This window comes from Bemisia tabaci, chromosome 10 (genome assembly GCF_918797505.1).
Source record: "Bemisia tabaci chromosome 10, PGI_BMITA_v3".
NCBI classification, from domain to species: Eukaryota; Metazoa; Arthropoda; class Insecta; order Hemiptera; family Aleyrodidae; genus Bemisia; species Bemisia tabaci.
The window spans coordinates 31,625,353-31,646,571 of NC_092802.1; the positions used below are offsets into that span (position 1 = coordinate 31,625,353).

A 21,219-nucleotide genomic window follows, 5' to 3' on the forward strand; every position below is an offset into this window, starting at 1 on the left:
TAAAAACGTACATTTTTCAAATTGTTTACACCTTTTAAAATCAAAATTTACCAGTGGGTATAACAGTAATTTTTTCTTCATTTTGTAGGCGGCCATTCTATCACGTTTGAAGAGTGCGGAGAAAAATGCAAAGCTCACTTTGGCGAGATGTATTTGCCGAATGATGATAATCGTGCTCCATTGGCTCTTCCTATTATAGTAAAGGATAAAAAAACGAAAGCAGTAAGTTGTAACTGTACGATGAATGCCGAGCAAATACATGGTTTACTTAAACGAGTAAAACTAGGCGATAGGTATCGAACTGACTTCCTGAGTTTAGCGAGGCAATCGTTCTGTTCCGCGAGGCTCTGGCTGTATGGGGAAGAGGTACCTGTGGATATCCCGTATGAGGTGGAATCGAAGGAGCGGAAATCTCAGGCGGAAAAAGCGAAGTTTTCTCGATTAACATCAATATCGGGTGCAGCTGTTGTTTCACCACTTGTTGCGCAGCGGATAATACGTGAAGAGGACGAACGAAAGGCTCAGTTAAAAAGGTTAGAAAGAGAGAAAAACAAGAAAGTTGAAGGATCTTCGAAGGATCGTTCTAAGAAAGGTAAAGATGCTGCTGAGATCTCGCCAGATGAGGAACGGAAGGCTCGGGCAGAAATGGAAAAAAACAAAAGAATGGAAGCATCTTCAGAGGATCCTTCTAAGAAAGGTGAAAGTGTTGCTGAGATCGAGATGGAAGAAGAAGGTGAAATTATTGTGGGAGTGTTCCCAAGCAGAAAGGAACATGGTAATTATTTCTCATTTTATAATCAGCTTCATTTTTAGGCAAACGTCAGTAGGAATTTCGTTGTTTATCAAACGAAAAAACGTAACTCCATTTGGACGTATTTATATCAAACGGAACTATGTGCATTAAGATATGAACCCTGAGACCCATAAGAATATATGCATGACGGGGCGCACGTCATGATGCACATAGTTCCGTTTGGCAGAAATACGTCCATTTCAAGGTCATCAAATTGACTTGAGCAATCCATCAATTACAGACATTTTCCCGGCACAGAGTAAACAAATCACGGACGTTTTAACAATTGGGGTTGAGTAGCTTTCCGAAAATGAAATTGAAGTATGATAGAATGTTGGCAATGTCGGAAACTAAGATACGTGCGTCGGGAGTTTCACCGTCAATAAATTGCCAATATACTAATTGAAGGGGCCCCGTTTATTGATATTCAAATCTCTATAAAGTTAAACAAGCAGTTCCAACGCCAAAGCGTTGGAGGGCGCTTCTTTAACAATGCGCATGCGAGGAACGTTTTCATACGGCCAAGAGAGAGTATTGCGGACGGACGATGTATAACAAATTGCCTACGTGAAGGTGGTCCGGCAGCAACATACCCGCCGCTAGTCTCTGGAAAACAATAGAAAATAATAGTTGCGTACGTTGCCAGCGAGCGCGCTGCGAGCGCATCTGTTTCAATTACCTAGCATCGAGTCGGGCCTCTAACTTTCTATTCTCTCTGACATAACCTTAAACCTTCAACCCAGAGCCGCAAACAGCCACAGATTAGTCCAGATCGCTAACATCCAATCTAGCCAATGCTTAGAAAGCGTGAGTAATTTTGCTGCAAGTTAGGCAACTTTAGAAAATTGATGGCACTACCAGTAGTGAAAGGACTTGACCGGATTGAGAGAAATTTCCTCTTGATTCTGATTATAGAGCTTTAATAAAGTATAGATAGTAATGTATAATAATGGTTTTTGATCAAATAAGATTTTATCAAGTACTGTTATGCTAAGTATTCTGTTTCAATATTCTTACAACAGTTGGTAGCAATTAACTGCTCTCATGGGGGCCTGGCGGGAATTCAAAACTAGGAACCAAAAGTCTCATTTTGGCAGGATTTTGCTTTAATTTTCGGTTTCTAAGGCTTTAAACTTCAAAAATATGATATATTATAATCTGCAAATTTTTTCAATAATGTCATCTACTCAGTATACTGATGAACTCTGATTTGTTTATTTCCACCGATAAAGCACAAAAACATAGCCCGATTATACGAATAAAGAAGGAGAATTAATTTAAATACGGGTAAACAAGGCTAAAAATTATTGAAACACTTAAAGGCAGGACGTTTCGAGCTGCTACCAGCTCATTTTCAGCTGCAAAAACACATAAAAACAAGTAAAAAATTGAGTGGCGACCTGACCCCAGCCGTTATCATGAGTGGTTACGTGATAACGGCTGAGGTCAGGTCGCCACTCAATTTTTTACTTGTTATTATGTGTTTTTGCAGCTGAAAATGAGCTGGAAGCAGCTCGAAACGTCTTACCTTTTAGTGTTTCAATAATTTTTAGCCTTGTTAACTCGTATTTTAATTAATTCTCCTTCTTTATTTATTTCCACCTTAATTATTCAATCTGGAAATATTGAACCACATAAATTCTACTGAGAAACTAATTCTTGAATTCTTCGGAACGTTTCATCCCACAAAAATCTGAAAAAGAAGTATTCTCCCGCCGAAAATCTGCTGAAAATAGCCAAAATTTCAGTTTTGGTTCCTAGTTTTAAATGCCCATGGATTTTCCCGCCAATGGCGCTCACAAAACTACTCACGCTCCTCCGCCGATGTTAGCGATCTGGACTAATCTGTGCAAACAGCTGACGCTTGACGATGCTGCGCCGAGAAAATGAACCAATCACAAAATAGCATAGTAATACGTCACTAAAATGAAGAGATCACGTGACTGTTCGTGATTTTTTCGAATCAATCTGAAACTACAACCTCGAATATGAGGCATTTAAGCATAACGAAGCCCCAAAATAGTTTAACCAGGTAATACGTCCGTGCGAGATTGTTATGCTTAAAAGCAAAACATTTCACGAAAACTTTTACGAATACCAGATGCAGAAGAAAATCAAATTTTCCCGGGTGTACCAGAATGGCGTCATTACCCATAAGGCAAAACGGTATGTAGTATAGTACATGTTACATCGGGGGAGTCGAACGGCTGGAAAGGGCGCATCTGGTACCCAGAAGCGCCCAAAAGGGTTGCAACCGATTTTAAAAATTTGGCTGCATATATCCTGTTGTTGTTGTACATTTGTTTTTATTTTTGACGAGCGAAATGTGATCTTTGATCGGAGCCTATGTTCACGAACTACATCGCTCCATTTCATCGATCTGCAGATTATTAGGATCAACAGTATGTTCAGAAATGGTTCCAATGGAGTTCTTTATTACAAAGGATTTAATGTTAAAATTCTCATTGTAAGGATGCCAAGTGGACGTATTTCTGTCAAACGGAACTAAGCGCCATACGGGGAGGAAGGTAGAGGGGGGCTAAGGGGCTTGGATTGGCGGCGGAACCGGGCGTCGTCGGGCTCATTCCGTCACTCGCAATGCTTTGCCATGCGCTTAGTTCCGTTTGATAGAACTCGCTGCCCGGCATTCTAAATTCCACAAAAGGAACTCAATTTGGCGCTTAGTTCCGTTTGACAGAAATACGTCCGAATTATATGTATCTGGACACAGGTTTTCCAAGAATTTGATGAAAAGTCAAAACTTTCGGAGCAATATTTCTCTACGCTTTAGCAACTGGACATCCAAATAAGACTGTGACGCCACAATATTGCTCGCAACGAACGCTTGTTGTCCAGCTAGCTCCTCACCAGCAGGTCGATTGTTGAATCGTTATCGAATGATTCTGATCGATAACTCCCTATCTTCACAATGCTATATATCGATCAAGGTCATTCGATAACGATTCAACAATCGACCTGCAGGTGGAATGCTCCTCAAAGCAAAATCAAAAGAGGGCGCCCGACGGACTGCGCTGACATCAAAAAAGACCATAGGCGAGGCGTGCTCTGCGATAATCGATTGATTTGCCATTCAAAATTATAGAAAATATCGATTATCAGGGATTTCGTGACACAGACATTAATGATCGTTTCACATCCACATCTAATAAAATTCACAATAGTTCAACAACAATGCATCTTTCATAATATACATAAATATGAGTCGCTTTTACAGCGCTCTTTGGCGCTTTACGACGCCTAATCGCCACAAAGCTCAAGCTCGGTCTTCCCACAAGTCATCAGGGAGTTGACACTCCCTCATCTCACTTAACACCCCCTGTCGCCAACCTCTCACTGGGCGTCCCCTACGTCTCCTCCCAGGAGGATCTTTCATAATACAGTATGTTATCAGCACTATCAATTCCTGTTTGGACATTTGATAGGTCCTCATTCCTTTCTGCTGGCTTGAGCAATTTCAAATTTGTCTAGTACACGTAGTAATATACGGTCCCTATTTTTATGGAACAGTTAAGGGATTTCCAAAATTAACTGCACAAATTGTGATGCTACATACCATAGAAAAGTAAAAGGCAAGCATGTCAATACTATAAAAAGGACGCTAGAAGTGCCACATCTAATGCATTTGGGTGGATTTCAGCTAATGGGAAAAAATATGGGAAAGACGTGTAACTGGTTGCTCAAAACTTTCAATGGATCACTAGACAAGGTACGAATGTAAGCATTCTGATATATGTTTCTTCACCAGAATTTCACGTAGACCACGATTCGCGCAACGAAAACTAATAAAACAAACTCCAAACGAAGATATTAACGTTTTTATTTCACATTGGTTACGAGGAATTTGAACTGCCCACTGACAAGAAACTCAAAGCTCTACGTGAGTCAAATCGCAAACTACAACGGTTTCAGCAAGCTTCTCAATCGAGCAATGTTCATTTCCCATCATGTGTTGTTCAAACTATAAGCAATTTGCTACAGCTGAGCCAAAGCGTTAAGATTGAGGTTGCCAGATTTTTATGTCGCAGAGAGTGTCATGATAACGTTTAGCGCACGATGTGAATCACGCAGAGCATTGAGTTTTCATGAGCGGGTGGTTTGAATTCACGCATCAAGAATCATTAAATATCTTTGGAAGGAGTTGATTTCGGTAATTTTTGTTGTGCGCGTCGTATTCTACGTGAAATTCTGGTTAAGAAACATGTATCAGAATGCTGAAATTCGTATCTTGTCTAGTGATCCATTATAATATTTTTTCTCGATCTTTGATTTTTTGCATAGAAGTAGGTCGCACCAACCACGAAAAAATTCCTCAGGAGATTTGAATAATTCTAAACCTTTTTTTCAACGTGCTAAACAGTGAAAATGTCAGTTTTATGACGTGTAACTCGGAGGTAATCAATGTTCCAAATCGTTATATAAATAAACCAGGACCTTTTGCGAGCTTTGTCTAATTTTTTTTAAGTCTTGAATGTATATTGTTTGATATAATATGCATTGAAACACGAGAAAACTATATTATTCAATGTAATTTGAGACTTGAAGCGTGTAACTCAATATTATGTCAGTTAGGTGACGCTATGCGTTTTAGTTTGTGGCCACTCAAGAGATAGCGCTTTGTGTGCGGATTAAGGCATGACTGATAGCGGAAAAGGAGAGCGAACAGACATGCACTTGATGAGTCCACATATTTCTTCCAATTTCAGCATAATTTCAGTTTTTTCCATGGTTTTTGGAGTGTCTCACTTATTCAGTGTCAGTTTGGTGACGCTGTTTTCCATCAAAACTTTTGGTGTAATATGCAAGGAATATGTGAGCAAATATTTTATTCTTACATCTACAGGTGGCCTCTCGACCTAACCTCAATGATTGGTTTGATTTTGTTACTGTAAATTGGCAGGAAAAATGAATAACAGCAAAATGTCAGTTTGGTGATGTCACCAAGCCTGACATGTCCAAACCAAACTGACATGTCAGGCTTGGTAAAGAAAAATAATCGTAAAGATATTGCGATGCACGTCATTAAATCCTATAGTATGGAGCTCTAAGATAACAGAAAAGTAGTCTATAGCTTGATATGGCCAAATCACTTTTCAACTTTTTTTCAGAACCATTTTCTCCCATTGGCTGAAATCCACCCATTTAAGCATGCTAATGAGTCGAATCATACAATTGACGATGATGATGTCAAAATATTGCATAAAAATAAGGACCATAAATTACTATATGTACTAAAGACATTTGAAATTGGTAAAGTCTGTAAAAGGAATAAGAATCTATTGAATTTCCAAACAGGGATTGATAGTGCTGATAACATACTGATGAATAGGTGCCGCTATCTTGTGGCGAAACGAGGGAAAAACAGAGAATATTGACATGCGCACTGGAAGTAAGCTGCGTTAGATAAGCATTGTGGCGTTACGAAAGATGTACTGTTCTTGAACTATGGTGAATTTTATTAGATGTGAATGTGAAATGAAAACTCTAATGATGACAAGTTTAGGTCAGTAATCAAGAATTGATGCATAACGCCTTGGTTCTTTAAGGTGATTCGATGGACGCCATATTTTGCGTCAGAACGGCATGCGACATATCGCATCAATTGGTTCCATTTTTTCAGCTACTCGTCATTTTTCTCCAATTCTGAGATCGCGATTCTGTTGTCTGGAGACTAAAGCACTCACTTACCACTTTTAACAAAGAAATTCAACGTAATAAAGGCGTGGTTTTTTCAGAGAGAAAACATCGCATTCGATACTGATATCGAAACTGCACTCGAATGCTATATTTTCTCTCTAAAAAAACCACGCCTTTATTACGTTGAATTTCTTTGTTAAAATTGGTATGAGTGCTTTAGTCTCCTGACAACAGAATTGCGATCTCAAAATTGGAGAAAAATGACGAGTAGCTGAAAAAATGGAACCAATTGATGCGATATATCGCAAGCCGTTCTGACACAAAATATGGCGTCCATCGAATCACCTTAAATAATTATGTAAATTTTTTCATTTTATTAAATTATTTAATTTAATTATAATTAATATTAAATAATGGCGTCGTTCGAGCATAACTCTATTGAAATTAATATTCGACTCTCTGCGGTGGCTTTAGATGGAAAATCAGTTATTACCGATAACTCACGTTTCGTGCGTGAACAAAAATAGCTTGCAATCCGGTTGATTTCTACTATTCCAAAAGCTTATACTTCTCTTTATTAAGATTGCATCAAATTTGTCAAGGGCATTTCAACATTCATTGTGCATACAAAGGCCTTTCCGATCAAACAACACATACCTATGTCACCGTTGCTAAGATTGTGCATACATTCAACTGGGTGGTTGTTAGAGAGCTGTACAAGCTGTGCTCTGAGATTTTCCTAAAATTTTTCTTTTATTATTCTGAATATTTTTACAGAGAAACGCAAAATGTGGATAATACTAGACACTTGTTCAAGTTAAGGAAGAGTCGTGCAACTTTAACGACGTTAACACGGGTATACAGGGTGATCCAGAAGTACCTTCCACTCCCTCTAACTTTTCACTTACTTGGGGTAAAGTTTTGGAACTTGGGGGATATTCCTAGGCCAAAAGCAGCTACTTTTTGACCCTCTAAATTTTTCAGAAAGGGCCATTTCGGGGGAGGGGGGCAACGGAGCCCAACTTGGTTTTTTTCAAACGGGAGGACGCCCCTTGTGATAACTTGTTCAAACAGCATAAAACAAAGAAAATGTTTCGCGCAAACCCGAGGTCAACATTTCAAACCGTTTCAAAATTGCCGTTGGTTAAAGATAAAAATGGCGGAAAATGAATACCTCGGTTTTTCGTCGATGGATTTGCCTGAAACTCGGTATGAATTTTGATCCGAGAGAAACGAATGAAATGTTATGTTTTTGATAAAACCGAAATATTCAAAATGGCGGCCGAGTAAAGATCGAAATAGCCGAAAATGTATTTTCCGAAAATTCAACTTCAAAGTTAATCTCATGCTGAAATACCCTTAAGTTCCAAATTTCAGGCAAATCTATCAGCAAAGATCCGAGGTGACAATTTTCGGTCATATTAGAAATTGGTTTTTCGAAAAAATCTCGAAAAGGATGCAAACGTCAAATTCGTTTATCTCAGTTAAAATACTCCCAGATACCTTTTTTCGCGCAAATCCATTGACACACGATCGGTGTCAATTTTCGGGCTTCTCGAAATTTAACCGGCCGCCATTTTAAAACGGTTTGAGATATTGACCTCTCCGTGGCGCGAAAAGTTTTCTCTTTTTATATTCTTTCGAACGAGCTATCACAAGGGGAGGGGGGGTCTTCTCATTTGAAAAAAAATTGGGGTCCGTTGACCCCCCCCCCCCCAAGGTAGCCTCGTCAAAAATTATGGGGGCCAAAAAGTAGCATCTTTGACGTAGGAACATCCTAAAAGTTTCAAATTTTTTCCTCAATTAGATAAAAACTTAGAGGGAATGGAGGGGACTTTTGGATCACCCTGTATGCAGTTTCAACGGAATGGTCCTCCAGAGCCTCTTCTGCAGCATCCTCTGAGGCTCCGCGACACCTAATCACAATACTAACCTATCCTCCCATACTCTCCCCGTAAGCAAATGACCCTCCCTCATTCGTGTGACACCCCCAGCTGCAATCCTTTTCCTAGGCGTCTCCTACATCTCCTCCTAGGAGAAATCCAATCCAGCATATTCTTTGACAAACTTGAGTCCATTATTTTATTAACTAGCTGCATTGCCATAACGTGTACACTGAGAAAAAACTATGGCTTATAAACCTATTAGAGGTAAATATGGAACACCACTAATAGTAGTACCTCTACATATAATAATAGCACATATACCTTAGTTATGGTACGGGGTACCTTAATTAGGTACAGAGACCTTAGTATGGTTCACAGACCGAGAATCATTAGTTTATTTACGACTATTATAGGTGTTCCATATTTACCTCTAATAGGTTTATAAACCATAGTTTTTTCTCAGTGTAACACATATTGCATTACCCTCACCCGATATATTCAGTGAATTACGTTTGACCATTTTCGCAGATCCTTTCATGACTTTCTAGATTTCAATTCATTGATTTCAGAGGAGGCGTTCACGAAGGAGAGTTGCAAAACGCTTTGCAAAGAGTTTTTTGGTTATGTCGAAATGTGGCATGGCTCTTCAAGGACGGGCTTAACACAACCCAAACTTTTAGATAACAGTAAAACTTGCAGCTGTATCGTGAATCCGGCTTTGACTCTATGGGCTGTGGAAACAGGTCTAGACACAACATTTCTTGAAGATTTCAGGCATTTTTACTGCAATGGGCAGTTCTGGTTCTCACGTACCGGAAAAACCACTGGGCTCTTCTACATTTCCAATCAATATGATATGGATAGCACACAGAGGAGAAACAGAGAGGAGACATTCAACGCGGCAAAAGCTAGGGAGATACATGAAAAAAAATTACCAGCAATGAGGCGCTCTGAAGAAGCAAAGGAACAGTCTGAAGCAAAACCTCATCAGTCCGAAGGAAAAGCTCAACAGTCCAAAGCAGGAGCTCAACAATCCAAAGCAAAAGTTCAATCTCACATGATTCTCGTGGGAAGCATACATAGAAGTAACTATATTTTTCCTAGATAACATATTTTTTCTGCTTTCTATAATAGTGCATTGTCTTATTAATTTGGTGCATTTTTTTGAAACTGGACGTATTTTAATCAAAAGGCGAACTATATCCATTTTGACAAGAGCCCTGAGAAGGATAAGAACACATGTATGACACGGCTTATGTCACAATGAGTATATCTTTTGATATAAAAGTCGTCCAAATAGTCAGTTCTTGTGTCAATATAAATACATTCTTTGGAACTCAATTTCAAACCCTCTCATGGTTCCCTGTGATGTTGAACAATTTTAAAATGTATCTGTAGACAGGGTATGTATTAAAGCACCACGTCATATTTTTCTCTTCAAAATTTCACGCGAAAAAAGGAGTATGCGGCGGGAAGTCTGAAAATTAACTCCCACGCAAGATTTTAGTGTTTACATTTAACAAAGGTTAAATGAAAAAAATACAAATGATGTCATTTGCATTGTGTAACTTACATATTATCCGGGTAACAAATACTCGTAAATTTCTCGGTACAGAATTAACGTTTGAACTTTCCGTTGGGTACAATTCGATTTCCCCGGAAGATTTTGAAGAAAAAACTTGTGCGTTTTCTTGTAGTTCAGACTCTGTCAATAAGTGGCCCTGCCTTCGCCATAGGTTGTTTATCCGATGTCTTTACCACGTTCCACGTAATATTTTTATGAAGTCCTTATTTCTTTTAAATTTGCTTCCTTATTTCATGGTTTACTGTAACGGTGAAAAACTTTCGGAGTTAACTTTTCAATCCTACACCGAAAAAAAAAAGATGTTGTAGTAACATCCCGGATGTTACGGTTGTTAAAAAAATGTGCGACGAGAGCTCTTGGATGTTGCCATTAACACTGTGGCAGTTAATGTAGCATGATAGGATGTAAAGGTAACATCCTAGGATGTTACTTTAACACCCAGAGTGGTAATGACAACATCCAAGAGTAGTCGCACATTTTTTTAACATCGAGGATGTTACTTCAACACCTCTTTTTTCGGTGTATTTTTCTCCCTTGTAGAAAGTTGTTTCTCGTATTGAAACAGCTAAACCTCTAGGGACCAGAGGCGATACCCTAAAGTTCGGCCCAAAACTTATGTTTCTCAGCTGTTAGGAGAAACGTGGGGGGGGGGGGGGGGCGATTTTTCCACCACTTGAGGTAGGAATAATGAGGCCTCAAGTCCTCAATGAATAAACACCGTATATTAACCGCACAATTTAATAATCACAGACAAAGTACACGGATCAAATTCCAGAACAACGAAACCGAAAAACGCAACTAAATCTTCTTCAAAATCTTCCAAACTTCCAAAAACTCTCCAAAACAACCGAAACTCAGAAAGAGACAAAAACTACAGCTGGCACACCAGGACTTGGCGGGGGCAACGGTCGGTCGACTCTATGTTGCTGATCCTCTATGCCGGGGGTCTCGCGGAGGCTGCTGACGGATTTTCACTCAAAACGTCGACGGAAGGGTTGAACCGCACTCTGGGACATGGCGGGGGCAACGGTCGGACGACTCTATGTTGCTGATCCTCTATGCCGGGGGTCTCGCGGAGGCTGCTGACGGATTTTCACTCAAAACGTCGACGGAAGGGTTGAACCGCACTCTGGGACATGGCGGGGGCAACGGTCGGACGACTTTATGTTGCTGATCTTCTATGCCGGGGGTCTCGCGGAGGTTAATTCGACACCGCCGAAAAACACTTTGAGGACGCAGGGATGGAATTTTACGTGCACCTGGACTTTACACGGAATCGCGACATTTCCCATCCCGGCGAACATGAGCGACTGACTTTAGAAATTTTCCGGAAAACGCGCGTCGCCGTGCACCGCCGCCTCCCACCACGTCCCGCGCGTCCTGCCCCTTTACCCCAATAGCATCTCACAAAAAGTGCTGATCAATCTAGGGCTGGCCGTGGTTCACACGGGAAACAAGGGCAAAACCTACCTAACCTATGATGTCACAATATTTCCTCCTCGCTGAGCCGCTGTCCGGCGAGGGATCCCACCACAGTGCTCCGGCGTGCGCTCCGCGCTATTTTCCCAGTGCAAGGACAAAATGAATAATTTTTAGGTTTAGGGCTCAATTTTCGTTTCAGTTTACGATAAAAAGCAATCACAATATGGGTGTGGCGACCTATGATCCTAGTCGTTTCATGTAATCACTGGTGTTGCCGCCACCGGCATTTTTTTTTCTTTTTTTAAAAAAAAAGGAAAACAAAAACGGAAAAAAACAACAAACTAGTATAGCTCTCTCGAGCTCAGAACTTAACCTCTACTCTATTTCTTCCGCAAAGAAAATCAACTTAAAAATTATTCAGAGCCGATCGTTGTGAAAAGTTCCCAAACAGGGTCGGCAAAATCTCGCAAAAACGGAAATACTAGCGTTCCCATTATCTAGAAATAAAAATAAAAACCAAAATAAAATTCAAGCAATCCTCACACAGCAACGGAAACAAAAAGGAACAAGTTTACATTCCCCGCGCAAACACAGCCCCCCCCCCATGGCGCACCGCCCTGCCGTGATAGCGAAGAGAGCCGTAAGTGCAAAATTTTCGAAATCGAATTTTCTTCAAAATTCGTCTAAACTCTTTTAGATGAAATTAATGAGACAGCTAAAACAGCAAAATGCATCCTAATTTAATGAAAACGAGACGTACGAGAAAGCCGTAACTGCACAAAAAATGACATAGTATTTTCAAGACAGCCGTAGGTGCATGAGAGCCAATGAAAACAGTGCTTTCAAGAGGAATGCCGCCCTCATCTGCCGATTTCTAACCTGAAAATGTGTTTGTTGTGCGTTCAAAACGCAACCACGAAAGCATGCAGAAGATAGCACTTACGGCTGTCTTGCCTAACAATAACCTAGCAGGAAAATGAAAAATACCCTTTTTATGTAATGGAAATAAAATCAGTCTATTTTTAATCATCCATACGATTTCTAGGAGTCTTCCGGACGCATTAGTGGCAATTTGACAAAGAACGGAGGCTTCTTTCAACACAATTTTCCGGTCGAAAGTTTCTGAGCCCGTTTTCTCAGAACTTCATTTTTGCACTTACGGCTCTCTTCGCTATCACGGCAGCGCTGTGTCCGATTGCCAATTCAGAGCGCCGCTAGCGCATGCACTGCGGCGACTGAAAGGACACCAGGGGCCAATAAAATCAGTCTAGGGCCTTGTCCACACGAACGCGGTTCGCGGAACTCAGTTCGAGGAACTTGTTCCCGGAACAAGTTTTTTGCTGAGCTGAAACTCATTCCTCCAAAACCTGGAATTTCCCCCGTGCTCCGAGCTTCTAAATATGTTTCTTTTGATGTGAATTTGCTTGTTTTCGTTTTTCACGTCCTTTACATATGATCTTGGCATTTATTTTTGTTACTTTGGCGGTCATAATAATCTATTATTTTGCAATAATTGTATAGTTTTATTGAAGTTCCGGTTCCAGTTCGGACGAACCCGTGTGGACAGCATGCCTCGTTTCAAGGAATAAGTTCCGCGAACTGAGCAAGTTCGAGGAATAAGTTCCGCGAACTGCGCTCGTGTGGACAAGGCCTAGCGTTTGCAAAGCTTGAACGCAGAGCTCCCACTGATCCGCGGACTCATGGAGTCGTGGCGCTTTGATACCATTTTTCTTCGCTCACCTCTTCACAAAAGATCAATTGGAAAATTTAGCGCTATTTTTGAGCGCTACCCGTCCGGCGTCGGAGAGATTTCTCAGTACGGCACCCCTAGGGTGCGTCAAAAAAAATGAAAGTCTGAAATGTTCCGCTCCCCAGGCGGCAATCGATGACGTTTGGTAAAAAAACATGTTTGCCAAAATTTGGGCCAATTTCAATCATTTTAAATGGTGCCAAAGGTCAATTTTGTGATGAAATTATGATATTTTGGTTTAGACCTCGATTTCGTACAAAAAACTCGATTTTACGCTGAAATCGTGCGTTTACGAGAAAAATGTCAAAGAACTCGACTTGTAGAGGATGAAATTTTACACTAGGAGGACGTCTTTGTAACCGATAAAAATCAAATTGAACTAGAAAAACTCAACTCGGTATTTATTTTTTTGGTCCTCAGAATTTCCGAGGTCTTACTAAGTAGAGGTTTAAAAGACTCATTTTTCACGAAAATAAGTCGAAAGAGGGTATAAATGAACTGTAGGCAAGTGTTGAGGATGCAAATGTCATCAGAACTTCCTCAGTTTCAAAAAAAGTTCCAACTATTTTGCACAATCCTCCAAAAAGTGTACGACTCGAGAAGCAGGATCGTGCTATAATAGTAGGGGGAAAGTGCGGTTTGACCGGGAAAAATTGCGTAACAAACTTTCCCTATGTAATCGTCATCAGTAGGTCCCCCTGAACAACTTCCTAAAAGTTAAAAATGGCCCGACCCCGGAATATCCCTCAAAAAAGTTGAAATTGAAAATGGCGGCCGTAATAAGAGGGTCCGGGAAATCGGTATTTTAAAATGCTCATTCTGTCTCATCATGTGAGGTATCATTTCCTATGTAATTTTGGTCGTAGATTTCATAAATAAATTCCGCAAGGCCCTCCGGCCAAAGGGGGCGCTCCAAATCAAAGATGGCGGCCAAATGTGAAAGGCAGGAGGTTGCATTTTTTTAAATTTTCACCGAAGGAACAAGGAAAGTGAAGTGTCTTTATTTTCATGTATTTATGGCCAAGAAACTTAAATTTGATGTTATAAATGTATTTAATAAAGGAAATTAAAGGAAACATACGACTACCGAGAGAAACGTAAGCTCAGAAGAGGCCTTGAGGAATTCATTTATGAAATCTACGACCAAAATTACATAGGAAATGATACCTCACATGATGAGACAGAATGAGCATTTTAAAATACCGATTTCCCGGACCCTCTTATTACGGCCGCCATTTTCAATTTCAACTTTTTTGAGGGATATTCCGGGGTCGGGCCATTTTTAACTTTTAGGAAGTTGTTCAGGGGGACCTACTGATGACGATTACATAGGGAAAGTTTGTTACGCAATTTTTCCCGGTCAAACCGCACTTTCCCCCTACTATTATAGCACGATCCTGCTTCTCGAGTCGTACACTTTTTGGAGGATTGTGCAAAATAGTTGGAACTTTTTTTGAAACTGAGGAAGTTCTGATGACATTTGCATCCTCAACACTTGCCTACAGTTCATTTATACCCTCTTTCGACTTATTTTCGTGAAAAATGAGTCTTTTAAACCTCTACTTAGTAAGACCTCGGAAATTCTGAGGACCAAAAAAATAAATACCGAGTTTAGTTTTTCTAGTTCAATTTGATTTTTATCGGTTACAAAGACGTCCTCCTAGTGTAAAATTTCATCCTCTACAAGTCGAGTTCTTTGACATTTTTCTCGTAAACGCATGATTTCAGCGTAAAATCGAGTTTTTTGTACGAAATCGAGGTCTAAACCAAAATATCATAATTTCATCACAAAATTGACCTTTGGCACCATTTAAAATGATTGAAATTGGCCCAAATTTTGGCAAACATGTTTTTTTACCAAACGTCATCGATTGCCGCCTGGGGAGCGGAACATTTCACACTTTCATTTTTTTTGACGCACCCTAGGCACCCCCGGTAAATTTTTTCCCCATCTTCGATACCTTTTCGCGTCATTGTCTCTGATTAATATTTTATCCCAGCATATGTTTGAATTCATGCTTGAATGGCGAGCATCTTTGTAGGTGCTTACGTGTCATGCATTTAAAAATTCAAAATTATTAATCAACTACAGGATTCAAGCTTTATTCGTAAAATTTCCTTCGTTCCTCGTTATTCTCTCGCGTCGCCTCTTACCAATATTTTACCCTAGCGTACGTTTTGAATTCATGCTTGGTTTGCGACCATCTTTCAGGTGCTTACGTGCGGCATTTATTTAAAACCTCGAAATTATTAACCGGCTACAGAAATCAAACTTCTTGCACGTAAAACATATTCCCGTCTTTGATACCTTTTCGCGTCATTGTCTCTGACTAATATTTTATCCCAGCATATGTTTGAATGGACCACTAGACAAGGTACGAATTTAAGCGATCTGATACATGTTTCTTAACCAGAATTTCACGTAGAAAACGATTCACACAACGAAAATTACGGAAACCAACTCCTAACGAAGATATTAACGTTTTTATTTCACATTGGTTACGAGGAATTTGAACTGCCCGCTCACAAGAAACTCAAAACTCTACGTGAGTCAAATCGCGCACTACAACGGTTTCAGCAAGCTTCTCAATCGAGCAATGTTCATTTCCCTTCATGTGTTGTTCAAACTATTAGCAATTTGCTATAACTGAGCCAAAGCGTCAAGATTGGATTTTTATATCGCAGAGACTGTCATGATAACGTTTAGCGCGCGATGTGAATCACGTAGAGCATTGAGTTTTCATGAGCGGGTGGTTTGAATTCACGCATTAAGAATCATTAAACATCTTCGTAAGGAGTTAATTTCGGTAATTTTCGTTGTGTGCATCGTGTTTTACGTAAAATTTTTGTTAAGAAACATGTATCAGAATGTACCTTATCTAGTGGTCCATTCGTGCTTGGATGGCGAGCATCTGCAGGTACTTCCATGTCATTTATTCACAACTTCGAAATTATTAATCAACTGCAAACAGTTCGGCTTTTGCAGGTTTCTGGCCCCTCCGTAAATTAAAAGCCTGCTGATCCCTCGAAACTGAACTTTTTTTATTTCTTTTCATTTTTATTTTAGGCCTTGGCCGCCTCAACTGGAATTCAGCACGGAACTCTTACGGCAGACGTCACGCGTTGGCGCCGTCTGCCTCCGATGTTCGATACCGAATTCCAGAGGTTACGCGATGACGACTGGTCTCAGGTCGTCATTATTTATTTTTCATTTATTTTTCCTGCTTTTGCCAGCTGAACATGAGCCGGTTACGGCTCGAAACCTAATGGTTTACCAATGAATACCCATGTTTTAATCTCTTCTAATTGTATTTGTATATTCGGGTTATGTTTTCAGTGCTTCATCGTTTTCTCTTAACTGTGCAAGTAATTCTGGTAGATATTGACCTCATTATGTTCCTTTTTCCTTTCCAGATTGGAGGGAAACTTTAACGATTGAATCATGCCAGAAAAAATGTAATGACAAGTTTGGTTTCGTTTCCAATTGGTCCGAAAGTGCTCCTCCAGGCGCTACTGGTCACAATCGTCCACAAATTACGTGGGCACCTATACAGTTTACCACGGCAAAAGTCTCGGCTAATGGAAAAGATTGTGAATGTTACTTCAATCAAGAAGAAATATATGAATACCTTGATGGGAGAAAGGGTGAACTAAAAGTTAACAAAATAAAAAATACCCTCGATTGGTTGCTCAAGCACAACCATAACGAAAAGGACTACAACGAAGGAGTGAAGTCATTACGAATTAAGCAACACTTTAGAATCGTGGATGCGAATGGTAGGGATAAGGATGTGCCCTAGGAATCATTGCAAATCTACTGAAGGCCTACGAAGAGTCATAAGTCCTAATCTCCGTACAGTGTAAAATTTACTGGTGCTGTACACTTTTTTCAAATTTTACTGGATAAATTTTCAAAAACTGTTTCTACTTGATTTTTTATTTCCTTTTCTGCATTTAGACGAGAGGATATGCGAAAGGTAAAAATACTGAAATTTTTTTGAGTTTTGAAAAAAATTACTGCACTCAAAAAACAAGTATGCAAAGAGTGACTTACCGGCCGAGTTATGGATCATGGAGCCATTGAATATCGTTCGTGGAGCCATACGTATAGGTTCACGACCAATAAAGTTTGGCTCAGAAAGGCATTATGTGGACGGTAAGTCACTTTGGTTAGAAATTATGGATTTCCGAGCCATTTTTTATGGGTCTCAGAGTCATACCTTTTTTTGAGTGTGGGTGGGCCCTTCCGACTGATTTATTTTATTCCAAAAATCAATGTTTACATTTTCAGATAATATGGGAAAGTCATTTATCAGGGCGCTGGATTACGTTAGTCTGTGTGTCACAAAACTATGCATAGCTGATGAATAAATGATAAGATTTTTTTTTTTTTTTTTTTTTTTTTTTTTTTTTTTTTTTTTTTTTAGCGTACTTTTCAATTGAATAGTGTCATGCAAAAACGGGCTAATGCCCATTAATCCTGGCTCGAGATTTGAAAATATGACTGAATCGGCCTTTCAGACTGATTTATTCTCCTGCATGAGTCGTTACAAATGATTATCTCGTCTGTAGTTCGTGAAAAAGTAGGTTTTTGAAAATCCATCAGTAAATCCTGAATTGGTGTAGACGTTACGGTTTCGAAGGAGTGGCCCGGCTCTGCGTATTGTTACGCTTAAGAGGAATCATAAGTCCCAATTTCCACAGTGTAAGATTTACTGTTCTTGTACACTTTTTTCAAGTTTTACTAGATGGACTTTCAAAACAATTTATTGTTTGATTCTTTATTTTTTCTGTATTTAGACAAGAGGATATTCGAACAATAAAGAAAACTGACATTTTCTTGAATTTTTTCAAAATTCAAGAGAATTTCAGTTTTTTCTATTTTTAAATATCCTCTTGTCTCTATACAGAAAAAACAAAGAAGCAAACCATAATTTTTTTTAAAAATCCATCTAGTAAAACTTGAAAAAAGTGTACAAGAACAGTAAATCTTACACTTTGGAAATTGGGACTTATGATTCCTCTTAAGCGTAACAATACGCAGAGCCGGGCCACTCCTTCGAAACCGCAACGTCTACACCAATTCAGGATTTACTGATGGATTTTCAAAAACCCTACTTTTTCACGAACTACAGACGAGATAATCATTTGTAACGACTCATGCAGGAGAATAAATCAGTCTGAAAGGCCGATTCAGTCATATTTCCAAATCTCGAGCCAGGATTAATGGGCATTAGCCCGTTTTTGCATGACACTATTCAATTGAAAAGTACGCTTAAAAAAAAAAAAAAAAAAAAAAAAAAAAAAAAAAAAAAAAAAAATCTTATCATTTATTCATCAGCTATGCATAGTTTTGTGACACACAGACTAACGTAATCCAGCGCCCTGATAAATGACTTTCCCATATTATCTGAAAATGTAAACATTGATTTTTGGAATAAAATAAATCAGTCGGAAGGGCCCACCCACACTCAAAAAAAGGTATGACTCTGAGACCCATAAAAAATGGCTCGGAAATCCATAATTTCTAACCAAAGTGACTTACCGTCCACATAATGCCTTTCTGAGCCAAACTTTATTGGTCGTGAACCTATACGTATGGCTCCACGAACGATATTCAATGGCTCCATGATCCATAACTCGGCCGGTAAGTCACTCTTTGCATACTTGTTTTTTGAGTGCAGTAATTTTTTTCAAAACTCAAAAAAATTTCAGTATTTTTACCTTTCGCATATCCTCTCGTCTAAATGCAGAAAAGGAAATAAAAAATCAAGTAGAAACAGTTTTTGAAAATTTATCCAGTAAAATTTGAAAAAAGTGTACAGCACCAGTAAATTTTACACTGTACGGAGATTAGGACTTATGACATAAAAACGCCTATACCAATTCTGTAAGATTTATCGCACCCCTTCTTACAAATTCAGATTATTTGTAACCCCTAAATTATACCGTATTATTGCTGTAAAATAAACGAGGTTTTTAGATCATCTCAAATACGTTTTTTATGTATACTATAAGCTCCAGGGCCTCCTAATTTTGCATAACTGGTGACGCTTAGTTCCAGCGTTCTACCGGGTCAATTTTCATGATTTTTGCGGCTATCGACGGGCAATTATCTCTATATGAGCCCACTTTCTTCATATTTTTAAACCATGACCCAGGTTTTTTTATAAGGCCAAAATACCCTCCTTAATGAGACACATTCTTTTATCATGCAAATATGAATTTCAGTGGTGCTGCGGCTTCGAAAAAAGGCCGCGATGATGATTGGTCTGAAACATTCAATAGAATCACTAAAACTATTCTGCCCGGTGGGACTCGAGCCCCTGCCTCAGGGTTGGGATCTCGCGCATGCACGCGAGTCCAGGAAACGAAGTATTTTGATGGCCGGAAACGAATGTACGGCTGGATTTAGGCCCAATCGATTCTTCATATGAAAAGGAGTTTTTAGCCAAAAGTCCCCATGAATCCCCTTGGGGAACTGCGCACAGTGGTCCGATGAAGTTGAAAATTGGACATGTTTTCAAAAATTCACCACGAAGGGAGAAATGGACCTAGAGAGTTATATTTTTTTTTAAACTGTAGGTAATTGAGTCTACTTTTCGAATAAACTATAGTTTTGAATGTCAAAGTAATTTAAATGTGAGTAAAATGGAAAGAAATTGAAAATTGAGAATTATTGACCGGCATTTTCTGTATTTACGTCCTTATGAAGACCCGGATCGAAAAATACCCGTCAGTAAAAGTTGTAGATCATTCTTTTAGCGTTGATTTGGTATATTACATCATAGGTTTATCTTTAAAATTGAGGAAGCAAAAGCGCAAAAACGGAGCGGGTCGGCGCGCGGCCGCCTATGTTTTGAATCGTAAACTGGCGATTTTAGGTGGCGGATGATGACAGTGATGGTTAATTCACCTCTGCTCGTCTACTTACGACCAAAATCAATCATTTCCATTATAAAGGCTCTTTCCTTAAGCGCCATAGTTGCCAGTTTTCGCTTTATTATTTAACTGTTCACTAATTTGTTCCGGTAGCGATGCAAGTGATACTTACGGCTTTTTGGACTACGTTTTAAAACTCCACCCCTTGTAAAGCAACAGTGCAACTACTTTTCAATCCCCTTTAGAATCAATTAACTGCCCTGACCCTCCCCCTCCCCCATTTTCCAGAAAGTGACAGAGAAAGTGTAAAAAATGGTGACTTTATTTTTCCATTCAAAATTATTATTTTTTCTTGAAGTGGGAGGCTCACGTAAAATTTAACTTGACTCCCCCCCCCCCCCTTCGTAAGACCCCGTGAGCCAAACTTAGACCAAACCCCTCCCCCCTCTTTGAGTAGCTTATGCAAGGTTTTTATTGTAGGGTAATGTTTCAGGCTTGCACTCTTCAGTTGTGTTCATACCGCGCAAGGCTCGATGAGGTGATTCCATTTCAAAATTTCAGTACGATCTCGTGAGCCAAACTTAGACCTTACCCCTCCCCGCTTGAGAAACTTACCTGATACTTAAACGATTTCCTAGTTCGGCCCAAAAATCATAGAAAGTACCTACCATGAAAACTACAATTTACCAAAAGTTTTAATAGTTCATTTTTGCGTGTTCATTCATTGTATCGTATACCTACTTTGACTTTATGATGGGTTTATTTTGGCAAAGTGGGAAGCTAATGGTGACGAGAAGCTTTTTTATGTCGGTCGTATAGGAAACCGATTGATTACACGAATGACATGGACACGAAGGCGATAATGCATTTTTCTTGCGTTGTCGATGCTTAGAATCTGCCGCAAAAAAAGTGCGCGACGGAACGGGCCATAAAAAAGAAGACAGTGGTTTTGTCCATCCGACGGACAAATAGCACAGGCCATAACACAATTTTCCATTTTTTATCCGTTTTTCTGAATGAATTGGCAAGCACGTGAAAATTGGGACTTAAAATTTTAGACTCTTTGCATGGTAGGTAAGGAGGTTGCAAGAATTATTTCATCCAGGGATATTTTCGTAGCTCCGAGGAGAGCCAAGCATGGTCACAGGATTTAGTACTTACTGATTTTTTTTAAAGAAAATTTCGCATTTTTCTTTTTTTGGGGGGGCTAAAAAATTGGGCCTCCAATTTTTAGAGACCGTATTAG

The 21,219-nt window shown here is 39.5% G+C and overlaps 1 protein-coding gene across 1 annotated transcript in view; it reads left to right on the forward strand.

The window, feature by feature from the left end:
• LOC109033988 (uncharacterized) overlaps positions 1-19,085 on the forward strand; it is a 44,287-nt gene extending 25,202 nt beyond the window's left edge. Inside the window, exons 6-8 of the mRNA XM_072304906.1 lie at positions 89-775; positions 8,904-9,419; positions 16,506-19,085. Coding sequence (XP_072161007.1) covers positions 89-775; positions 8,904-9,419; positions 16,506-16,891 — 1,589 coding nt within the window. The 3' untranslated portion in view covers positions 16,892-19,085. The remainder of the gene's footprint in view (positions 1-88; positions 776-8,903; positions 9,420-16,505) is intronic.
• Positions 19,086-21,219: the final 2,134 nt, after the last annotated feature.